General features: G+C 53.5%; 2 protein-coding genes across 12 annotated transcripts in view; one reads left to right on the forward strand and one right to left on the reverse strand.

The window, feature by feature from the left end:
* FBH1 (F-box DNA helicase 1) overlaps positions 1 to 8,772 on the forward strand; it is a 33,896-nt gene extending 25,124 nt beyond the window's left edge. For 3 of the 8 annotated variants that reach the window (XM_054187241.1, XM_054187805.1, XM_054187910.1), the window contains exons 17-22: positions 1,234 to 1,309; positions 2,504 to 2,701; positions 4,083 to 4,208; positions 5,101 to 5,207; positions 6,702 to 6,836; positions 7,693 to 8,568. In XM_054187241.1, coding sequence (XP_054043216.1) covers positions 1,234 to 1,309; positions 2,504 to 2,701; positions 4,083 to 4,208; positions 5,101 to 5,207; positions 6,702 to 6,836; positions 7,693 to 7,806 — 756 coding nt within the window. In that variant the 3' untranslated portion in view covers positions 7,807 to 8,568. Of the gene's footprint in view, positions 1 to 1,233; positions 1,310 to 2,503; positions 2,702 to 4,082; positions 4,209 to 5,100; positions 5,208 to 6,701; positions 6,837 to 7,692 lie in introns of all 8 variants that reach the window. The other 5 variants (XM_054188159.1, XM_054188333.1, XM_054188079.1 and 2 more) reach the window with 5 other exon arrangements.
* A 4,790-nt stretch (positions 8,773 to 13,562) lies between these two features.
* IL15RA (interleukin 15 receptor subunit alpha) lies at positions 13,563 to 22,007 on the reverse strand. 4 transcript variants are annotated; one of them, XR_008464568.1, is made up of 8 exons: positions 21,842 to 22,007; positions 16,063 to 16,263; positions 15,848 to 15,925; positions 15,324 to 15,557; positions 15,114 to 15,143; positions 14,788 to 14,845; positions 14,372 to 14,664; positions 13,563 to 13,912 (listed from the first exon to the last, which is right to left on the reverse strand). XR_008464568.1 is itself a non-coding variant. In XM_054189077.1 (7 exons), exons 1-7 carry the CDS (start codon positions 21,912 to 21,914, stop codon positions 14,565 to 14,567), a joined length of 774 nt encoding a protein of 257 aa, XP_054045052.1. In that variant the 5' UTR covers positions 21,915 to 22,007; the 3' UTR covers positions 13,563 to 14,564. The 4 variants fall into 4 exon arrangements, 1 of the variants encoding a protein (XP_054045052.1); XR_008464550.1 differs by having other exon boundaries at positions 14,344 to 14,664; XR_008464560.1 differs by having other exon boundaries at positions 14,309 to 14,664.
* Between the last annotated feature and the right edge of the window lie 272 nt (positions 22,008 to 22,279).

The raw sequence follows: 22,279 nt of genomic DNA on the forward strand, positions 1-22,279 counted from the left end.
CCTCACCAGTGCCCAGTACAGAGGCACCATCACTTCCCTGCTCCTGCTGGCCACGCTATTCCTGATACAAGCCAGAATGCTGTTGGCCTTCTTGGCCACCTGGGCACACTGCTGGCTCATGTTAAGCTGGCCCTCCACCAGCACCCCCAGGTCCTTTTCTGCCGGGCAGCTTTCCAGCCACTCTGCCCCAAGCCTGTAGCGTTGCTTGGGGTTGTTGTGACTGAAATGCAGGACCCGGCACTTGGCCTTATTAAACCTCCTACAGCTGGCCTTGGCCCATGGATCCAGCCTGTCCAGGTCCCTCTGTAGAGCCTTCCTACCCTCAAGCAGATCAACACTCCCACCCAGTTTGGTGTCATCTGCGAACTTACTGAGGGTGCCCTCAATCCCCTCATCCAGATCATTGATAAAGATATTAAACAAAACCGGCCCCAAAACTGAGCCTTGAGGGACACCACTGGTGACTGGCCGCCAAGAGGATTTCACCCCATTGATCCCAACTCTCTGGGCACGGCCATCCAGCCAGCTTTTAACCCAGTGAAGAGTACACTTGTCTATGCCATGATTCACCATCTTCTCCAGGAGAATGCTGTGGGGGACAGTGTCAAAGGCCTTACCAAAGTCCAGATAGACAACGTCCACAGCCTTCCACAGCGTCCACAGCAGCACTTGAACAGTTGTCCTGGTGCTGAATGTGTTTGAGGACGAGCCTGATCTTTTGAATTTTAGGCTGATATTTTAAGTTCTTAACCTTTTTTGTACCAGAAAGATGCATATTGTAACAGAATGAGTGATTGAACTGTCCGCCCAGTACCGAAATTCTCATCTGCCTTTGCAGTTTGGAATAAGTCTAAGTTCAGACTGATACTTTTTTTGATGGAACAAAACAAACTGATTTTGGAAACAAGGGGGGGTGAAAGTATTTTCTGAAAGTAAAGAATGCCAAAGAAAAGCCTTTTGTTTCAGTTTACATCAAAACCGAAACATTTCCGGTCAGTTTAGCAAGTTTATCTTCCTTGTGGTGGCCCGTCGTTTTAGGAAAGAGGATGCAGACATCCCTGGAGGGGGGGCTTTCCTGCGGAACGGTGCGGAGTCAATAGGCCAACAGCATTTATGGCACAGCAGACTTTCAAAGTTCATTTTAACAGAGCAATACGCAACTATTAAAAGCTAAAATGACCAAACCCAGCAGCTTTACTCCTGTATATTGAGAGAAATTGTTGTTTGGTTTAGGGGCTTGCCCGTTTTGGCCTGAGCAGAATTTATGATATTTGGAAACTCAGTCAACCGGCAGATGAACGGAAAAAAGGTGAGTAGATCACAGAATCACAGATCCTCACTCTTCTCTCCGTGTGTCATCCTCCTTACAGCCGCACAGGTTTTGGTTTTTTTTATTTTTTGCTGGGATGATGGAAAGCAACACACTTCTTGGTGTTTTATATTTAATTTCCTCATGCGGTTATCGGGTGAAAACTGACTTCTCGATGGCAGCGTCATGGGCTGTGCTATTTCGGCTGCTTCAGTGGCTGGTGTTAATACCAGAAATGCTGAAGTCGTGGGGCTTGCTTCATGCAGCGCTCCCCACCTTTCCTCTGCGATGCCTTTTCCTGACTGCAAGACCCAGTAAACTCATAGATTGGGTTTTTTTCCCCGTGTTTTCCGATTTGACTTCATTTTTCATTTGTCTTAGGCTTTTCCTGTTTTGTTGTGTTTCCAAACCCGGTGTGTTGAATCCTCTCCCGCGTGCTTTCCTTTCACTAGTGGATATAATTTAGGAAATAAATCCGGCATTGAAAATTCCCCCCTGTCCTGGCAACAGTAGGCAAATATCGTTATATGTGGGGCACGGGACTTACTGAACTGCCACGAGTGACTGATTAGATGGGTGGTGTTATTTGTTCGTTGGAAGGTGAGCTACCAAGAAAACTCCTTGCCATCTGGGTAAAAAAAGAGAACAATGCATGTCGGAAGGGCCTTGAGGCTGTGTCTGCCCTGAGCTCCTGCTCCAGCCTGAGCCGCTCTAAAGTCAAATTAGACTCTTTTCAGACTTTTTGGCGTCTTTTTCCTTCAATTTCCAAATATCTCTGGGGACGAAGGTTGTGCAGACTTTCTAGGACACGTGCTCTAGAGATAAGTGAGCTTAGGGAATGTTTGCCAACTGCTGAGCTCCGTAAACTTCCATACCCTTCATAGTACACCAGCTCTGTATCTCAAAGTGATGCTGCTTTGTGAAACTACCCGCTCTGATGAAAATATCGAGATTTGATGGTGTTTTGCATCAGTAAAGAGAAAATCCTGAGCGAAAACCACCCATCACGGCGCAAGGAGTACATCCCAAGACCCTGCATCCCACGGCAGCGGTCCGTCCGCTGCCCCACACTTGCCTTCCCTCATATATACTCTGAAATTCCCTCAAACGTACTCTGAAATTTGATTAGAATTAAAACCCACCATGCTATGCGTCTGTCAGATAAATTCATGTTATCTGCTACTTTCTTTTCAGCGAACCTTGTTATAAATGACTCCTTTATCAAAAGATGGGAAGAGACTCAGGGCTTCTTTGGGTTAAAGGAATATGCAGAGCGCATCGATGACAAAGACCTGGAAGTGAAGATTGCGATAGTGGAGAAATACAAAGAGCGGATCCCTGAGCTGGTGCAGAAGATTGAGAGCAGCCATGTGTCACAAGAAGCCATGGCAGGTAAGGACGAGCTGTGTCTTTGATAGAGGAGCAAATTCAGGTCTTTTTTCAATCCAGCTTCAGTGCTGAAACCAGCTCGTTCTGCAAAAAAAGCTACATTTGGATCAAGTCGAGCCTTTTAGGGAGAAAGGAAGTTGAACAGCAGCTTTTGGGGTACGTCTGGGATGCCGGGTGGAGTTCAGTGCAATCAATCTGCTGCCAAAGGATTGCTCAGTGTCGGGGTTTGGGACGGATTGGGCAATGACGAGAGACAGATGCTCTCCCCCAGCCTCTCACTCCAAGGAGAGGAAGAGGAGGGATAAAGAGATTTAGGAGTTTAGAAGGAACTAAACTACTTTAATGAAATATTAATAAGAAAATAAAAAGAAAATAATAAAATAGATACAATATATACAAAACTGTATGAAGCTCCCAGAATGACATCACTGGCAGGCACTGGGAAAGTCCCAGACTGGACTCAGCGACAGACGGGAACTGGATTCCAGAGCTGGAGTCAGGAACACACGGATCGGGATCAAAGGCAGACGAACAGACAGGGTCCTCCTCGGACGTCGGCCATTGAAGAAAGAGCTGTTGACCCTTTGATCCCTCAGCTTTTACACCAGGCGTGGGGCAGATGGGATGGAATACCCCTGTTGGTCAATTTTGGGTCGCCTGTCCTGTCCGCTCCTCCCCACAGGTGGGAGGAGCATTTCTGTTTCCGACCCTCCAACGGGGCAAATAACAAAATGAGCCGACCTTTGTTATTATAGCAGTAAGCATAAGCAAGAGCCTCTCTGCTTACCATTCCTTGGGTTAACTATAAACCTTGGGTTTGTCACTCTGAAAACGGACAGTTTTCTGCACCGCGTGCTGTTGATTTCAGGGAGTTAGAAGAGGCTTAGCTAAGAAGTAAAATTACTAAACAGAAAGTTGGTTCTGTTCACCTCAAACCAGGACACTCAGTGTGACTTTGTGCCCAAAGGTTTATTTGCCTCTAGCAATATGTCCTGCAGTTGGAAAGCCCTAGGACTTTATCCTGCTTTTTGGGGTTCCTGTTGGAAGGAGGGAAATTTGCTGACTAAAATCTGGGGAGGGGACAAAGCAATCCAGTAAAAAATTCACCAAATAAAGAGCATTCCTGTTTGGGGGTTGGGGCTGAAGCACAGGCTGCTGAAAACCGGGGATTTTCCTTGGCAGGGAACTTGTCTTCAGCAGTCAGATTCCCGACAGAGCTGCTTTGCTTCTGGTTTATATTTGGGGAGAAGTGAAATGAATGCAGAATGAAATAATCTCATTTGACTTGGCGCCTCGTGAGATTAAAAATACCATTATTGCTGCCACGACTGATCTTTTTTTTCTTTTTCGTTTCCTTCTTGTTCCCAACGTGTGCTGGTTGCAGATTACCTAATAGGTACTGTCCATCAAGCCAAAGGCCTGGAGTTCGACATGGTGCTGGTTGCGGATGACTTTGTGAAAGTACCGTGTCTCAGTGGAGATTACCAGAGAAGAACGAACTTCAGTATCGGTAAGGGAGCGGCTCTATGTGGTACCCACCCTGATCTGAAAGTGGGAAAGCAAAGCATGCTGCCGGCGCTTGTCCTGCAAGCCCATCCTTGGCATTGTCAAGTGCCACTGGCTGTCCTAGTGATCATTGATCTAGTTTCCTTCACAGCAAGAGAGGAGCAGGAGAATATTCCTGCAGTCGAGCTTGTAGCCCTCTAGCAACAGAGAAAGACCAACTCCACACTTGGGAAACGGCCTCAAGTTGCGCCGGGGGAGGTTTAGACTGGATATTCGGAAACATTTTTACACTGAAAGGGTTATCAAGCCTTGGAACAGGCTGCCCAGGGAAGTGGTTGAGGCACCGTCCCTGGAGGGATTTAAAAGACGGGTAGACGTGGCGCTTAGAGATATGGTTTAGTGGTGGTTTTTGTCAGTGTTGGGTTGATGGTTGGACTCGATGATCTGAAAGGTCCCTTCCAACCGAGGCGATTCGATGATTCTGTGATTCCATGAAAGACGCTGCTTTACTTAGGTGCCAGAGTTCATGCTCTGGAAGAGCCGGTCTCGTCCCAGTATGCAGAGAGGAGCCTGCAGAGTCAATCTAGAGACTGAGAAACTCCTCCAGGGCCAAGTCTGTGCCTGGGAGGTGGAAAAACACGTAGCAGCGAGCTGCAGGTAGAGTCCTGCCTTTGCCCGGAGGGAGGAACATGGAAGGAGGCAGGAGCTATCGGTGGTGTCAGAAACTGCACAGCAAACACAGGAGAGCGCTGCAGAGCTGTGCTGCTCTGCAGGCTCATGCTCTGCCGGAGAAGCACCGAGTGTCCTTCTAGAATTACTAGCTGAAGCATTAGAAGAATGGCAGAGCTGTTTGTTCTTGTTTTCTAAAGCTATTGATGACCTTTCCTCCAACCCAGGCATGTATCCTGAGGATGAATGGAACCTGCTCTATGTCGCAGTGACACGTGCGAAGAAGTGTTTGCTAATGTCAAAGTCCCTGGAACATCTTCTAGCATTGGCTGGGGTAAGTGAAATCTTTCCGAGGTAAGCAGTCGACAAGCCTGAGGGATGGGCTGCCATCCCAGAGGGAAGTGGACAGGCTGGAGAATTGGGCCCGTGTGAACCTCATGATGTTCAACAAGGCCAAGTGCAGGGTTCGGCACATGGGTTGGGGCAAGACCTAGTATCCATACATGCTGGGGGCTGAAGGGGTGGAGAGCAGCCCTGAGGAGAAGGACTTGGGGGTGTTGGTGGACGAGAAGCTCAACACGAGCCAGTAACGTGTGCTGGCAGCCCAGAAACCCCCCGCAGCCTGGGCTGCATCCCCAGCAGCGTGGGCAGCAGAGCGAGGGGGGGATTCTGCCCCTCTGCTCCGCTCGGGGAGACCCCCCTGCAGTGCTGCCTCCAGCGCTGGGGCCTCAGCACAGGAGAGACACGGAGCTGTTGGAGCGGGGCCAGAGGAGGCCCCGGAGATGCTGGGAGGGCTGGAGCCCCTCTGCTGTGGGGACAGGCTGAGAGAGCTGGGGGGGTTCAGCCTGGAGAAGAGAAGGCGCCGGGGAGACCTTCCAGCCCCTTCCAGTCCCTAAAGGGGCTCCAGGAAAGCTGGGGAGGGACTCTGGATCAGGGAGGGGAGCCATGGGACGAGGGGGAAGGGTTTTACACTGAAAGAGGGGAGATTTAAGTTAGATGTCAGGAAGAAATTCTTGGCTGTGAGGGGGGTGAGCCCCTGGGCCAGGTTGCCCAGAGAAGCTGTGGCTGCCCCATCCCTGGAGATGTTCAAGGCCAGGTTGGACGGGGCTCTGAGCAGCCTGGTCTAGTTGAAGATGGCAGGGTGTTGGACTAGGTGGCCTTTAAAATTCCCTTCCAACCCAATCCCTGCTGTGATTCCGTGATTCTAAATGACGGGGCTCTTGCAGTCGCATTCCCACCTTCTGCATCCAAATCTCTTCCAAACGTCTCGGGCAGGATGGGTGCTGACAATTTAAAAAGGTGCTAAGAGAGGCAGCACCCACTACCTATAAAATCTGCCCATCTCCGATTAGTATGTTTGGAGGGGGGGGTGTGATAGAGAAGCATAAAAGGTTATCACAGGATTCACCCTGATCTTAAGATTCACGCTGGGCGTGAATACCCTGAGGTCATGTCTTTTCCTCAGTTCACGCTGCTCCGCACCGTGATTTCAATAGCAAGACACGAAGTTGCAGCATTTTTTTCCGCAGTCCGTGCATTTTGGGTGTTGTCTTCCACAGATCCTGCGAGCGCGTGGGTTCCCTTTTCTGTCTGCAGCAATTGCCAGCTCTTACTTCGCTTCCTTCCTCACGAGCTGCTGCTGGCTTCTGCTTGATTTTTTTGTTCCCTCCACGGGTTTGGGGTTTTTTTGGTTCGGTTGATTTTTTTAAAGAAAACCATCATGATGCAAGGCGTTAAAAAAAAAAAAAAAAAAAGAAGAAACATGTTCCAGTAACTCAGCTCCCTCCGAGTGTTGTTGTGCCTTTTATTTTTTTTTCTTGTTTCTTAGGAGCATTTCCTTCGGGTGGAGCTGATGAGCGAGGCTGCGAAGGATGGGGCCACCCTCCCTTGTTCTGCGCCACAGTGTACGGGAACGCTGCCGTCCGACTGCCGGCTGGTTGTGAAGAAGCTCCCTTTGACTCACGTACGTCTCCTTTGAGATCGTGATTCTGAATCGGGAGCCTTCACGAGCCGCTCGGGTCGCTTGGGGGGGTCGCTCTTCTCTGTGACTGTTCTGAGCTATCGCACCTGGGAGGGACAACCCGAGCGCTAAACTTCAGTGGAAGCGAGCGAGGAACGTCCCATAGCCGGATCTCCTGCCCGCAGCTCCCCGGCCCTTTGCTTCTGCTCCCGACCCCGGCTCGTAATTGGGGTGGCTTCCCAACCGTGTGATTCAGGGTGGTGGTGCGGTTCCCACCGATCCACTCAAGCCTTGACCCCTCTTCTGAGACTAATTGTGGTCTCAGGTGGGGACGGTTTGGGGGGTTTTGTTGTGTCAGATCTCATTTCTGACTCTTGGAGCCTCCGCCAAGGCCACGGAACATCCGTCTGGGGTTAGCAGAGCATCCCTCACCCCAGTGACAATCTGACTTTTGGGTCGAGTTTTGGCTTCAGTCCCACCTTCTGGCTCTGGGGTTCATCCTTGCCCAGAGGTGCGGTGGAGGCCAAGCTTCCCTAGCGCTGGGATCTGCAAGCACACACTAAGTCTGGCGGAGCTGATGTCCACAACAAGACAGGTGATGGCTCCAAGCCATCAGCAGGGGACTTGAGCACTGAGATGAAGAAAACCTTGTTCTTCACCAACAAAGACCTGCACAGGGACATTTTCGTTGTTGCAGCTATTAAACAAGCTGTCCCATAAAGGATTTCTTGCAGGTGGTGGCAGGAGATGCTTCGGACACATCGTTGCTCTCCTCCTTGGGCGTGAGGGGTTGTGTCCAAGGTTGGAAGCCTTCCTCCAGCCTTCCTCTTCTCTGAAATCTCCTCTCTTTCCCCCACAGAGCAATGGCAGCAAGGATGCAGGTGGCTACCTTTGCCACGCTTGCACGCAGCAGCGCTTTGGCTCTCTGACACCCCTGACCTTTTTCCCAGCGCTTCAGGAACAGCCCATCTAGTTCTAGAGAAGTCCTCCAACTCCCCAGAGCCTTGGCTGCATCCCGGAGCCGTGCTGCGTGCGGGACAAGACCTCTTGTCACATCCCAGCTCCAAAATAAGGTGGATATCGGAGCAGGGTTTTGGAGCAACTCCAAGAGGAAGCCTCCAGGCTCTCTGCAAGGGTGTGTGAGACCTTTTCTCTAGCCCTGCCTTGCCCTCCGAGAGCTGGTCAGCATGGCCTGCATCTCTGCACAGAAGAATATGCACTATATAAACTGCATCGGACAGGACAACTTTTTAATTTTTTTGAGCATTACCAATCCATCATGTCGGTCGCCAGGAAAAGACCTCCAGTGACCAAACCGACATGATATCGCTGCCTATTCCGTCATGTCATGCCTTGGTGAAATCCCTCCGATCCACTGGAAGAAGAGGAAATGCGATGCTGAAAAGTACGCAAAGAAACGCTTTATTTCTAGGAAGCAGACTTTTTTCCTGGAGCCTGTTTTAATGGGGAAAATTTCACTATCAGCTCTGGGAGGAAGTCGTTAATATCTCCCAGCTGAATTAATTTTCCTTATTTGCAGCTGAGGGTTTTCCCCAGACTCTGTTTTCCTTCTCCCTGCAGCAAAGCATAAGGGAAGAAGAGAGGCAGCATCTGAAGAACTGCTTTGTTTTGGTTTGGTTTCAGTCTAACTCAGAGATAAACGGGAGAGCATTTTTAATCTTGAAATTAAATTTGTAACAAAACAAAAAAAAAAGCGCCTTAATGCTTTCTTTTTTCTTTTCCCTTCTGTTAAGAAGTCGTCTTGGGTTGCATTTCTTTACCAACCATCACGGTAGCAGTGGTGCAAGCAGCACGGTGCTCCTGTAAATCAGGTGGTGGCTTACGCTCTCTGAAGACACCGCGGATCATAGAATCATAGAATCTTCATGGTTGGAAAGGACCTTTGAGATCATCAAGTCCAACCAAACAACCTACAATCTCTGCCACTAGAGCATGCCCTGAAGTGCCACATCTAGACGTTTGTTAAACACCTCTAGGGATGGTGACTCAGCCCCCTCCCTGGGCAGGCTGTTCCAGTGCCTGACCACTCTGTCAGTAAAGTAATTCTTCCTAATATCTAATCTAAACCTCTCCTGCTGCAGCTTCAGCCCATTTCCTCTGGTCCTGTCATTATTCCCCTGGGAGAAGAGGCCAACCCCCACCTCTCTCCACCCTCCTTTCAGGTGGCTGTAGAGGGCAATGAGGTCTCCCCTCAGCCTCCTCTTCTCCAAGCTCCACATGCCCAGCTCCCTCAGCCTCTCCTCATATGCCCTGGTCTCCAGAGCCCTCACCAGCCTGGTAGCTCTCCTCTGGACACGCTCCAGCACCTCAATGTCCCTCCTGTACAGAGGGGCCCAGAACTGAACACAGCACTCGAGGTGAGGCCTCACCAGTGCCCAGTACAGAGACACCATCACTTCCCTGCTCCTGCTGGCCACGCTATTATTCCTGATACAAGCCAGAATGCTGTTGGCCTTCTTGGCCACCTGGGCACACTGCTGGCTCATGTTAAGCTGGCCCTCCACCAGCAGCCCCAGGTCCTTTTCTGCCGGGCTTTTCCATGGAAGGAAGTTTATAATAAGTGGAAGAAGGGACTGACCCCTTGGGAGGATTACAAGAATGCCACCAGAGCGTGCAGGGATGAAACAAGGAAAGCCAAGGCCGCCTTGGAATTAGACCTGGCTAGGGACATCAAGCACAACAAAAAGAGCTTCTACAAGTATATTGGAAGCAAAAGGAAGACCAGAGAAGTTGTAGGCCCACTGCTGAATGAGGCAGGAGTCATGGTGACGGAGGATGTGGAGAAGGCAGAGTTACTGAATGCCTTCTTTGCTTCGGTCTTTTCTGCTCGGCCCAGCCCTCAGGAGTCCCAGGCATTGAATAAAGTAACAGGGAAAGAAGAAGACTTCCCTTGGGTTGAGGAGGATCGAGTGAGGGACCAATTAGATCATCTAGATATTCACAAGTCCATGGGCCCTGATGGGATGCACCCGAGAGTGCTGAGGGAGCTGGCAGAAGTCATTGCTGGGCCGCTCTCCATCATCTTTGAAAAGTCCTGGAGAACAGGCGAGGTGCCTGGGGACTGGAGGAAAGCCAGTGCCACTCCAGTCTTCAAGAAAGGCAAAAAGGAAGAGCCGGGGAACTACAGGCTGGTCAGCCTCACCTCCATCCCTGGAAAGATGATGGAACAGCTCGTTCTGGGTGTCATCTCAAGGCACGTGGAGGAAAGGAAAGGTATCAGAAGTACTCAGCATGGATTCACCAAGGGGAAATCATGTCTGACTAATCTGATAGCCTTCTATGATGGCATGACTAGATGGATAGATGAGGGGAGGGCGGTAGATGTGGTCTACCTTGACTTAAGCAAGGCGTTTGACACGGTCTCCCACAGCATCCTCATAGGGAAGCTTAGGAAGTGTGGGTTAGATGAATGGACAGTGGGGTGGATAGAAAACTGGTTGAAAGATAGAGCTCAGAGGGTTGTGATTAGAGGCACAGAGTCTAGTTGGAGACCAGTGACGAATGGTGTTCCCCAGGGGTCAGTACTGGGTCCAGTCCTGTTCAATATATTCATCAATGACCTGGATGAGGGGATAGAGTGCACCCTCAGCAAGTTTGCTGATGACACCAAGCTGGGTGGGGTGGCTGACACACCGGAAGGCTGTGCCACCATACAGAGAGACCTGGACAGGTTGGAGATCTGGGCAGAGAGAAACCTTATGAAGTTCAACAAGGGCAAGTGTAGGGTGCTGCACCTGGGGAGGAACAACCCCATGCACCAGGCAGGTTGGGGGTGACCTGCTGGAGAGCAGCTCGGTGGGGAGAGACCTGGGAGTCCTGGTGGACAACAGGATGACCATGAGTCAGCAATGTGCCCTTGTGGCCAAGAAGGCCAATGGCATCCTGGGGTGCATCAAGAAGAGTGTGGCCAGCAGGTCAAGGGAGGTCATCCTCCCCCTCTACTCTGCCCTGGTGAGGCCGCACCTGGAGTACTGTGTCCAGTTTTGGGCTCCCTGGTTCAAGAGGGACAGGGAACTGCTGGAAAGGGTGCAGCAGAGAGCTACAAAGATGATTAGGGGACTGGAACACCTCTCTTATGAGGAAAGGCTGAGGGATTTGGGTCTCTTCAGTCTGGAAAAAAGACGTCTGAGGGGGGACCTTATCAACACTTATAAATACTGAAAGGGGGGGTGTCAGGAGGATGGGGCCAGGCTCTTTTCAGTGGTGCCCGGGGACAGCACAAGAGGTAATGGGCACAAACTTGAACATAGGAAGTTCCACCTAAACATGAGGAGGAACTTCTTTACCCTGAGGGTGGCAGAGCACTGGAACAGGCTGCCCAGAGAGGTGGTGGAGTCTCCAACTCTGGAGACATTCAAAACCCACCTGGACATGTTCCTGTGCCACCTGTTCTGGGTGACCCTGCTCTGGCAGGGGGTTGGACTAGATGATCTACAGAGGTCCCTTCCAACCCTATGATTCTATGATTCTATGATCTTTCTTGGTACCGGGGTCAGGCTGACAGGCCTGTAGTTCCCCAGATCCTCCTTCCGACCCTTCTTGTAGATGGGTGTCACATTAGCCAGCCTCCAGTCATCTGGTACCTCCCTGTTGACCAAGACTGTTGATAAATGATGGAGAGGGGCTTGGTGAGCTCTCCCACCAGCTCCCTGAGTACTCTTGGGTGAATCCCATCCGGCCCCATCGACTTATGTGTGTCTAGGTGCAGAAGCAGATCATTGACTACTTCCTCCTGGATTATGGGTGGGTTGTTCTGCTCTCCATCCTTATCTTCCAGCTCAGGAGGCTGAGCACCCTGGGGATAGCTGGTGTGACTATTGAAGACGGAGGCAAAGAAGGCATTAAGTATCTCAGCCTTCTCGTCATTGGTTGCAACTTTTCCCCCCGCATCCAGTAAGGGATGGAGGTTCTCCCTGGCTCTCTTTTTGTTGATGTATTTATAAAAACTTTTTTTGTTGTCCTTAATGTTAGTGGCCAAGTTGAGCTCCAGCTGGGCTTTCGCCTTCCTAATTTTCTCCCTGTATAACCTAACGAGATCTCTGTACTCCTGAGTTGCCTGTCCCTTCTTCCCAAGGTGGTAAACCCTCCTTTTGTTCCTAAGTCCCATCAGAAGTTCCTTATTCATCCAGACTGGCCATTTTCCCCGCCCTTTAGACTTGCGACACTTGGGGACAGCCTGCTCTTGGGCCTTTAAGATTTCCTTCTTGAAGAGCATCCAGCCTTCCTGCACCCCTTTGCCCTTCAGGACTGTCTCCCAAGGGACTCTCTCAACCAGTGTCCTGAACAAGCCAAAGTCCGCCCTCCGGAAGTCCAAGGTGGAGGTTTTGCTAACCCCTCTCCTTACATCGCTACGAGTTGAAAACTTGACCATTTCATGATCACTAAACCCAAAACGACCTCCGACCACCACATCTCCCACTAGTCCTTCTCTGTGAACAGTAGGTCTAGCGAGGCACCTCCTCTGGTAGGCTCCCCTACCAGTTGTGTCAGGAAGTTCTCTTCCATGCGCTCAAGGAACCTCCGAGCCTGCCTGCCCTCTGCTGTGTTGTATTTCCAGCAGATACCCAGCAGGTTGAAGTTCCCAACCAGAACAAGGGCTGGCGATTGCGAGACGTCAGCCAGCCGCTTATAGAAGACTTCATCCGTCTCCTCATCCTGGCCGGGTGGTCTATAGCATACTCCCAGCACAACATCTCCCGTATTTCCCTTCCCCTTCAACCTTACCCATAAAGACTCGACTTTACCATCACTGGAATCTAGCTCTATACAATCAAAGCATTCCCTAATGTAGAGAGCCACACCCCTGCCTCTCCTTCCTTGCCTGTCCCTTCTGAAGAGCTTATAGCCATCCACCGCAACATTCCAGCCGTGACAGTCATCCCACCACGTTTCCGTGATGGCAACTACATCATAGCTGTCCTGCTGCACAATGGCTTCCAGCTCATCCCGTTTGTTGCCCATGCTACGTGCATTCGTGTAGATGCACTTGAGCTGGATCGTTGTAGCAGAGCCCATGTCATGTAGAGATCAAAACCAAAACCGATTTCAGTCTTGGACATGGTCCCAGAGCCATGAGCCATGCCTGCTGGAGGAAGCTCGTGCATCCTGTTGATTTCCATGGTCATTCATTGAATGGCAGCTGCTTCGCCGGCTCTTCTTTCACTTTCGAAGCACTGGCTCCAGATGTTCCACTCACCTAAGCACGCGTAGAAGTTCACCCAAGACTTGGATGTTGGATGTAACAGCAAAGCTTGGCGCGGACCTTGGACCAGGAACCTCCAGCGATCCCTTCCAGCCTCACCTGTTTTCCACGCATCCCACAGTACGTTGGGGAGAGGCAGCATTGCTGCTGGAAGGTTTGGTCCGTCACACGTCCAAAGCGGTGCCTCCTCCAGCTCCGATGATCCGGATCAGTGGCCCAAACAGGAGGACAAGACAAAGCAGCGAGGAGAGGATGTGGAAGTTAAGTTGTTAGATACCTGCTGGTTTCCAGCTGACTGCTAAACACCCTTTTGCCATCCAGCTGAGCGATGGCAGCTGCCACCTTGGGGTCACCCTTTGCCTCTAGAGCATGGCAATACTGGTGGCCCACGAGCCCTTGTTGCTGCAGAGATGGATTTCACCCCAACCCAGCTCCCCGCTGTCCCCACTGTCCTCTCCACCATCACAGCTGCTGACAAAAAATCAACGTCTGTGTGCGCATTATTTTATATACAATATATACACATTTATACATAAACCAGCATCAATATCAAGCTGCCTGTTCTGGAGCAAGGGAGGAACGAGTAGGAAAAAAAAAAAGCTTATGAGAGACAGAGAAGGGAAAAACCGCAAAGGAAAATACTTCCTAGGTCGTGCCTTCAGTCTTTGGTAGTGTCTATAGTGAAATCGCTCCTGCTCGTGGTCCCCTGCGAGTGGCCGGAGCTGGCAGGCACCTGGGGTCGGTGCCGAAAGTGCATCCGAAGGATCCCTGAGCTGCGTACGAGGGCCAACCCCTGCAACCGCGGTGGAACGACGCCGGCGCCGTTTGCTGCTGTTGCAGGTTCACCGGCAAACGGCTGAAAGAGAGCGGGAATGGGGTGAGGACGTGGCAGAGGGATGCTCGGCCGGGTCCCTCCCTCTCTGTCTTCCACGAGCAGCGACGCTTTCTGGGTTTGGGGGCAATTTTAGTGCAAAGCAGCTCTAGGGAAGGGGCCGGCGTCCGGCTGGCCCAACTCTTGCCCTGCTCCCGACCAGGGAACGGGCGCTAATTGGGTCAGGGCAGCACAGCTTCGCCCCCAGCACCCAAAACCCCCTTCCCTGCCCCTCAAACACCCTCTGCTGGGGCAGGCAGCCCCCGGCTCGCTCCCTGCCACCCACCAGCACCCACAGAACTACCTCCTCCGAATTCTGACACCCAAAACAGAACACCCACCACCTCCACGCCACCCCGGGGCGCTTGTGGGCTCACCCACCCCCCGTCCAGCTGCGTGATGGGACACCCGTGCACCTTTGGGCACTGGAGTAGTCTCACCCACGAGAGTCACTTGTTCGGGCTGGGAAGAGTGGCTGCGTGTCCCTGGGACGAGCATGCTCCGTGTGGAGGGCGGCTGGGGACCAGGATGTGCTCTGCCACATGCTGCCACCGCTCAGGGAAGCGTCCGACTTCCCGTCCAAGCTCCAAGCATCCCCTGGGATGGCGGGTGCACTGAGTTGCCCAGCGGTGGGTGCTCAGCCCGTGGGGGAGACACTGGGTAGCAACATCTCCTCATTCTCAGCAGCGGTAGCCACCATGGGGATGGCTGCCACTGTGTTGTCCTGCTCTGCGTGCCTGCGGAGGGAAGAGGGGCGTCACCAGCACCTGAAGAGCTTTCCCCAGCTTTCAGGAAAGCGCAGAGGCCGAGCACAACTCATCACCGGTGCGGAAGGACCTCGCGGGGCTTGGCACACTTACGTTTTCATCCTCCAGCAGCAGCAGGCCACGACAGCAGCGACCACCAGCACCACGAGCCCTGCGGGAGAGATGCGGCGGAGGATGAGCACCTTCCAACGCACGACCCAACTCAAGCAAAACGTCTCCACGAAGCGACAAAAACGCTTCGTGCACGTTCACAAGGTGCCCTCCCCAGCCCGGGAAGAAATTTGGGTGCTCCATCCTTTCTCCCTCAGAGGTATCGCCCTTGGCATAAACTTCCCTCAGCGCCAAGGAGGGCTTTTAGGCTAAAAAATGGGAAAAAATAAGCCTCTGCTTGCCAAAATAAGCTTTGTTGTGCGGCTTACCAATGGAAGAGGCCAGGGTCCGGACGGAAACTGGAAAAGAGAGAAATTGAGATTTTTAGCTGCAAAGCCAGGAAAGAGAGGGACGCTGGGGGACCCTCACTAAAAAGGGGGTGGGAGATGAGGACAAAGTGCATTGAAAAAGTAAAAGAGACTTCGTTGGTTGAAACCAGTCCCGTTGGTGGGTTATCTCCCCCGGGGAGGCGGCCTGACCTGCGGCGTGGTCCCTGGGGGCGGTGGGCAGCAGGGTTGTCCCCAGAAATGTCCCCTGGGCTGTCCCCTCTCCAGGTGTGGATGTCTCCAGTGGTGGGGGCATCTTCGGCAACATGGACGTCTCCAGTGATGGCCCATCAGGTACGGGTGGCACGGGGGACTGGCCAGCAGCTCCTGGCAGCGTAGGCATTGCTGCTGGAAAGGGTCTGGAGGTTGGGCTGGCGTCATTGGTTCCTGCCGGGGAAAATGGTGTAAAAGCTTTTAATTTAAAAAATTAAAAGGCACGCTCCAGGTAGCGCCGTTATTTCAGTGCTCAGCTTTGTGCCCGCTTTGGGCAGGTCTCGGTGGGGACCACACAGCCCATCCGGCAGCTACGAAATGGCATAATTTCAGGAAACTGAATTAATTCGATCACATAATTGAAATATTTTGCTTTCCACGCCACAGTGGTTGTGGTTTTGCTGTGATCGCGTTCACGGCAGCCCCAAACCAACCCCCCTGGGCGGCGTTTGCCCCTTCCTCACCGCTCTGGGTCGTCCTCGCGGTGCGTGGCGCGGTCGGGAGCTTGGGGCTGGGAGTCAGTGGAGGTAGAGCTGGGTCCCCTTCGAGAAGGCACAACAAGGAGACACTGTCAATGGCAGCACCCACACCACCCAACACCCTCCTCCGCCACGCTGGTGATGGAGGTGTCCCCCCTCCCCGGTCCCCATCGCGTCGCAGCTGCTGAGCGAGGGCTTACGGATGCATTGCAGCGTGGTGTGGGTCCAGTCGGGCTCGGTGGAGCCGTCGCGGAGGATGCACTGGATGAGGCTGGAGGTACCGGCTTTGCGTTTGTAGCCCGGGTTGCAGGTGTAGCGCAGGCGGGCGTTGAGCAGTGTGTTGTTGCCCACATCGATGTGCGCGTTGGCTACGTCCTTGGGGTGGCTGCATCGCGCTGGCGCTGTGGGGGGGACAAAAGAAAAAAAAGAGATGGTGATCGCAACAGGGAGGTTGGGCACCCTCCAGACCTGGCTCGCTGTGCTGAACGGCACCCAGCGGGGTCAAATCCTGCCAAGGGGTGGGAATGGGCTATCGGTGCTGCCCCGGGGCTAGGAGAGCCTCATCCAGCCTGCAAAAAGACGCCGGTGAGGTGGCTGTGCTTGTGCACAGGGGCTGGAGAAGGGGAAAGCTGCGTTTCCGGCATATTTGTGGTCACTTGTAGTGGATCCTTCGGTCACCAAAGCCTTTTTGCAGAATTTCGTCTCCCTGCCAGTGACTATCCCAGCCCAGCAGCCCCGGCTGCATCCTGCCACCAGCTGCTGCCTTTTGGCTGCACTTGCAGCCCCCTTTTTTCTCTGCTCATTTTGCAGCTGGATATGAAAAATTCCAGACGCTGCGTGAGTCCTCCAGCCACTTCCCGGGGGTTTTTTCCCACTGGAGGCTACAGCCAGCGGCCCCGGAGGCAGCTGAAAATTGAGCATCACGTGGCGGGGCAATGGGGTGGTGACAAGCTATGAGCTATGGCTTTACTTATCCCCAGAAGGGCTCATGCTTCCCTCTGGCCCTAATTTGAGGTTGGTTTCGCAAGAGGATGTTACAATTTCACTTCTTTTCTCTGCTGCAATGGAGAAAGTTTCTTGGTTGCCCCAAGACTGTGCCTGCGCTTGGCACACTCCGGCCGCAGTGTGGGAACGGCTCACCCGTGACCTCCGTGGCCAGCTCCTGTCCCCCCAGGCGAGACGTGATGCTCCAACACCAGGATGGAGTGATTCACGGCAGGGATTAATCCAGGCTGGAGCAGTCCCCAGCTGGGATGGAGTGATATGTGGCCAGGATGTAATGCACGGCCACGACAGAGCAATGCATGGCCAGGATGTCATGCATGGCCAGGATGGAGCGATGCATGGCCATGACATGATGCATGGCCAGGATGGAGCAATGCATGGGCAGGATGTCATGCCCGGCCAGGATGGAGCGATGCACAGCCAGGATAGGATACATGGGCAGGATGGAGCAATGCATGGTTGGGATGGAGCAATGCGAGGCCAGGATGGAGCGATGCGAGGCCACGATGTGATGCACAACCAGGATGGAGCGATGCATGGCAAGGATGGAGCAAAGTGTGGCCACGACGTGACGCACAGTCAGGATGGAGCGATGCACGGCCAGGATGAAGCGATGCATAGCCAGGATGGAGCGATGTGTGGCCACGATGTGATGCACGACCAGGATGGAGCAATGCACGGCTGGGATGGAGCGATGCGTGGCCAGGATGGAGCGATGTGTGGCCAGGATGGAGCGACACGTGGTCACGATGTGATGCACGGCTGGGATGGAGCAATGCATGGCTGGGATGGAGCAATGCATGGCCAGAATGGAGTGACGCATGGCCACGATGTGAAGTGTGGCCAGGATGGAGCGATGCATGGCCAGGATGGAGCAATGTGTGGCCAGGATGGAGTGACACGTGGCCACGATGTGATGCATGGCCGGGATGGAGCGATGCATGGCCACGATGTGATGCGTGGCCAGGATGGAGCGATGTGTGGCCAGGATGGAGTGACACGTGGTCACGATGTGAAGCGTGGCCAGGATGGAGCGATGCATGGCCAGGATGGAGCAATGTGTGGCCAGGATGGAGTGACACGTGGCCACGATGTGATGCATGGCCGGGATGGAGCGATGCATGGCCGGGATGGAGCGATGCATGGCCAGGATGGAGTGACGCGTGGCCACGATGTGATGCGTGGCCGGGATGGAGCGATGCCTGGCCAGGATGGAGCGACGTGTGGCCAGGATGGAGCGACGCGTGGCCACGATGTGATGCAAAGCCGGGATGTGATGTGCAGCATGGATGAACTGATTCCTGGCACGGACGAAGCAATGCCAAGCAGGGATGAAGTGACACCCCGCTGCGATGGAGCAGTGCCCAGCTGGGATGACGCACATTTGGAACGGAGGGATGCACAGCTGGGCTGGGAGCTGGGACGGTGATGGGAGCACAGTGGGGATGGGAGCGCAATGGCGGTGGGGACAGGAGAACAACAGGGATGGGAATGCGCTGGTGGTGGGGACAGGAGAGTGATGGTAGTGGGGACGGGAGCACAATGGCAGTGGGGACAGCAACACAACGTGCTCCCTCAGGCACCCAAAACACCTGGAGATAAAAATCTCCCTCATCCTAAAAACCTCCTACCCCAATTTGCTATGTATCCCCAGAACATCCTGGGGGGGGGGTCTGCTCCATTTCGGTGCTCAGGTGGGTCCCTTCCGTGTCCCCCAGTGCTGGGACACCCCTAAAAGCTGCAGCCGCCATGCCTGGAGAGCAGGAACCGATGTGTGCTGAGCGCACCAGTTCCCAGCCTCCGCTCAAGGCGGCGGTGAAATTTCTGGGAGCGACTCGAGGGAACGGCAAGGGCTGTTTCACAATACCCTCACGCATCGCTAGACATGAAGCCATGCCATAAAATGAAGGAAAAGCCTTTCCAGTGCCACTACAACCCCCAGCCACGTCTGCAAAAGGAGCGCAGCGGGAAATCCAGCTGGAAGCATCAAAAATATCCTGGAATAGCAGGGACCTGCGAGTCCCGCTTATGCCTTTCAGCTTTTAAACCCGATCTCATCATCCTAATGCCACCAAAGCACTTTTTTTCCCATTGATTTGACCGTAAAATAATCTCCTCTTCCAAAAAATGCCCAAGTCCTTTGATGGCAAGACCCCAGTGTCTCCGACTCTGGCATCTCGTGCCATCTCTGCATGTGTTTCAGTTCGTTTGATGAGGCAGAACACGTGCTAAGGGGGAAAAGAGGAGGAAATCTTTGGGGATTCAGGTTTCTAGTGTTGCTACAGCTCTGGAGATGCGAGCCCAAGATTTAGGCTTTCTTTTCTACCTCGGCAGTGAATTGGAAATGGTGTAAAATGCGGATGGACAGGGAGAGCCGTGACCGTGATAAAGCTCTTGCTTCCAAGCAAGGAGATCTTCGGTAAATACAAGCCTCTCCCTCTCTCACTTGTTTTTTTATTGAAGCGGATTGATGAAATTCCCTGGATCTGGGCACCACTGGGGACTTGCACACAGAAAAAAAAACCAACATCAGTCTTCCGTTTTCGTGTTTAATTCAAGGAAAAACTCACAAGACTCTCCCAGGACGGCCAAAAGCATTTCTCCGCTTGTTTCCGCTCCCTCGGAGCCTTGCAGGTCACATTTTCCCACTGATGTGTCAGCCCAAGTGCTCAAAGGCTCATCGCATCGTTAGCCAACCTCCCAAATGAGCTGTGGTGCCGGGTACCAGCCTTCCTGGGAAAATACTTCTGGCTGCCTTATTTCCATCCAAATTCCCTGCATCCCGCTGACATTAAATTTCCAGGTTGAAACACATGCACAATAGTCGGAGGTTTTTTGTATTTGCATGCTTACTTCATGTTTTCACTTTGCTTTTTGGCTTTCTCCGCCAGTGATCTCAAATGATGCCGATGAGGACGAAGCTCATCCCGGCATGTCGGGAAGCAACCCAGCCAGGCGCCGGGCACGTGGCCAGGATGAGTCCCAGGGATGGAGATCCTTCAGTGTGCTGTCATCCCACGTCGCGGAGATGTTCCCCTCCGGCTTTACGGGGCTGCAGGGGGATGCACAACCACAACCAGATACCGGAGAATCCACACTGGGAAAACCTGATTGTTTTTCCTAGAAAATTATCAGCCGAAGGGCCAGAGTGGCACTCATTTTCTGCTAATGGTTTAAAAAGAGAAAATTTGGAGAGAAAAGAGACATTTCAGAAGTCTGTGTCCAAGACTGGAGAATTCACAAGAAATGCCAAGAATCACAGAAATAAATAACACTTTTTCACGTTTTTAACTGGAAAGCATTTACAATCGATCAGCTGTGCTGGGGATGGAAAGTGGGAGTGGACGTGATGCCCGGTGCGAGCATCGCAGGACGCGTGGCTGCGGCTGGTGCACAGGGGCTGCGGCACCTCCCCAATTACCAGTCGTTTTGAATTGAAAGCAATGAATATTACTACTGTTCTCCAGACGTTTTCTGCCCCAAACGATGGCCCTGATTGCATCGCTGCTCCCAGGAATATCTCCTGCAGGTCTGGGATGGGGCCGTCGGAGGTTGGAGGGTATTGCCTTCATGGCAAGCTATTTTTAGCCTGCTCCTGAATGTGCCTGGCGTTGTCACTCTTAGTTTTGCTGCTGGAGTCATTTCACAGCCCTCGCTGCACCTATCAGCTGTTTAGAAATAAGAATAATTTCATTTTCTAAGGCGTTGCAGCTTCAGCAGCAGACAGGAGTATGGTGGGTTGACCTTGGCCGGACGCCACGTGCCCACCGTGCCGCTATCACTCCCTTCCTCAGCAGGGCGGGGAGGGGAGGAGAAAATAAGGTGGAAAAAAACCCCTCGTAGGTCAAGACAAAGGCAGTTTAATAAAGCAAAAGCAAAGGCTTTGTGCATAAACAGAGGAAACCAAAAGATTTATTCTCTATTTCCCGTCAGCAGGTGATGTCCAGCCACTTCCCAGAAAGCTGGTCTTCGACATGCGTAGAAGTTGCTCCAGAAGACAAATGTCATAAGAACGAATGTCCCCTTTTCCTCCTCATTTCTCTTAGTTTTTATTGCTGAGCAGACGTCACATGGTATGGAATATCCCTTCGGTCAGGTTGGGCCACCCGTCCCTGGCCGTGTCCCCTCCCAAGATCTTGCCCACATCAACCTTCTGGCCGGGGGAGGGGGGGGATGTTGGAGAGACAACCCTGATGCCACCACCGCCCAGCGAAGCACTCGGAGGGAAAATTAACTCCATCCCAGCTGGACCCAACACAAGGTGCCAGGAGAACGGTCAGCACTAAAGCTGTCCCCTCCCGCCTTTGCAGTCCCTTCCAGACTTATTTCTTGCACTTCCACACAAATCTGTCACAATTCTGATGTTTTGAGTTAATTAAATGTTTCCTAATCGTCTTGCCGCTGCAGCCAGCAGCTCCCCGGGGCTCTCAGCATCACCGGCTCCTCTGCTGTCTGCGCTGAGCCGTGACTTGAGGGTGATTTTTTCCCCCGAAGTTGCTTTTGGAGAGGCGAGACGCGAGGTGATCCCCGGTCCAGCAGCGATGCTGGGCTGTGGACAACCGCCGGTCCCACGGGAAATCCACGGACTCCACCCGGGGTGAAATCCCGCGGCGATGCTGCTCCCGGGGGTCCGTCTGACGGACCTTAACCATCACCCCCAGCCTCCCCTGGACGCCGGTGGGGAGGTGGCGTGGGAACCCGGGGCGGGAGGTGGGCACCCGGGGCGGGGGGGGGGGTCTGCAAGGGGAACGCGAGGTGCCCGGGGCGCAGCGTGGGTGCCCCGGGAGGGTACGTGGGGCACCTGAAGAGAGGTGTGGGCTAGCAGGGAGCAGCGTGGGGGCCCCGGGCACCCCGAGGAGTAGCGTGGGCACGTCGGGAAGCTGAGCGAGCACCCCAGGGACGGAGCGGGCACCCCGGGGAAGGCGAGGGGCTTTGCCGGCGACGGACCGGGAAGCCCGGGGGAGCCCCGCTTACCGGCGTCGGCGGCGGTCCAGGGCAGCAGGAGGGCGAAGGTACCGCAGAGCAGCGGCAGCAGCGGCCGGGCCATGGGAGAGAGACGGCGGAACCGGGGCCAGGCCGGGCCGGGGGGCTCAGCGCTCCCGCGGGGGCTCCGCGGCGCTGCCCCGCCGCCCGGCGTGGCCTGACCCGCCTTCTCCTTTCGGTTTCGCTTTCGACACCGGGGCAACCTGGAGGGACGCACCGCCCTGTCGGGACGGGGAGCCCGGGGGGAGGGAGGGGATGCAGTGCTGGGGAAGTTGGGGGGACAGCAATGTCCCCCGGGGGGGTTCGGTACCCGAGGGGGGACGCAACACCCGGGCGGATGCAATACCTGGGGGGGGATCACAGAATCACAGAATGGTTAGAGTTGGAAGGGACCTTAAATATCATCCAGTGCCACCCCCTGCCCTGGGC

This window comes from Rissa tridactyla, chromosome 1 (genome assembly GCF_028500815.1).
Source record: "Rissa tridactyla isolate bRisTri1 chromosome 1, bRisTri1.patW.cur.20221130, whole genome shotgun sequence".
NCBI classification, from domain to species: Eukaryota; Metazoa; Chordata; class Aves; order Charadriiformes; family Laridae; genus Rissa; species Rissa tridactyla.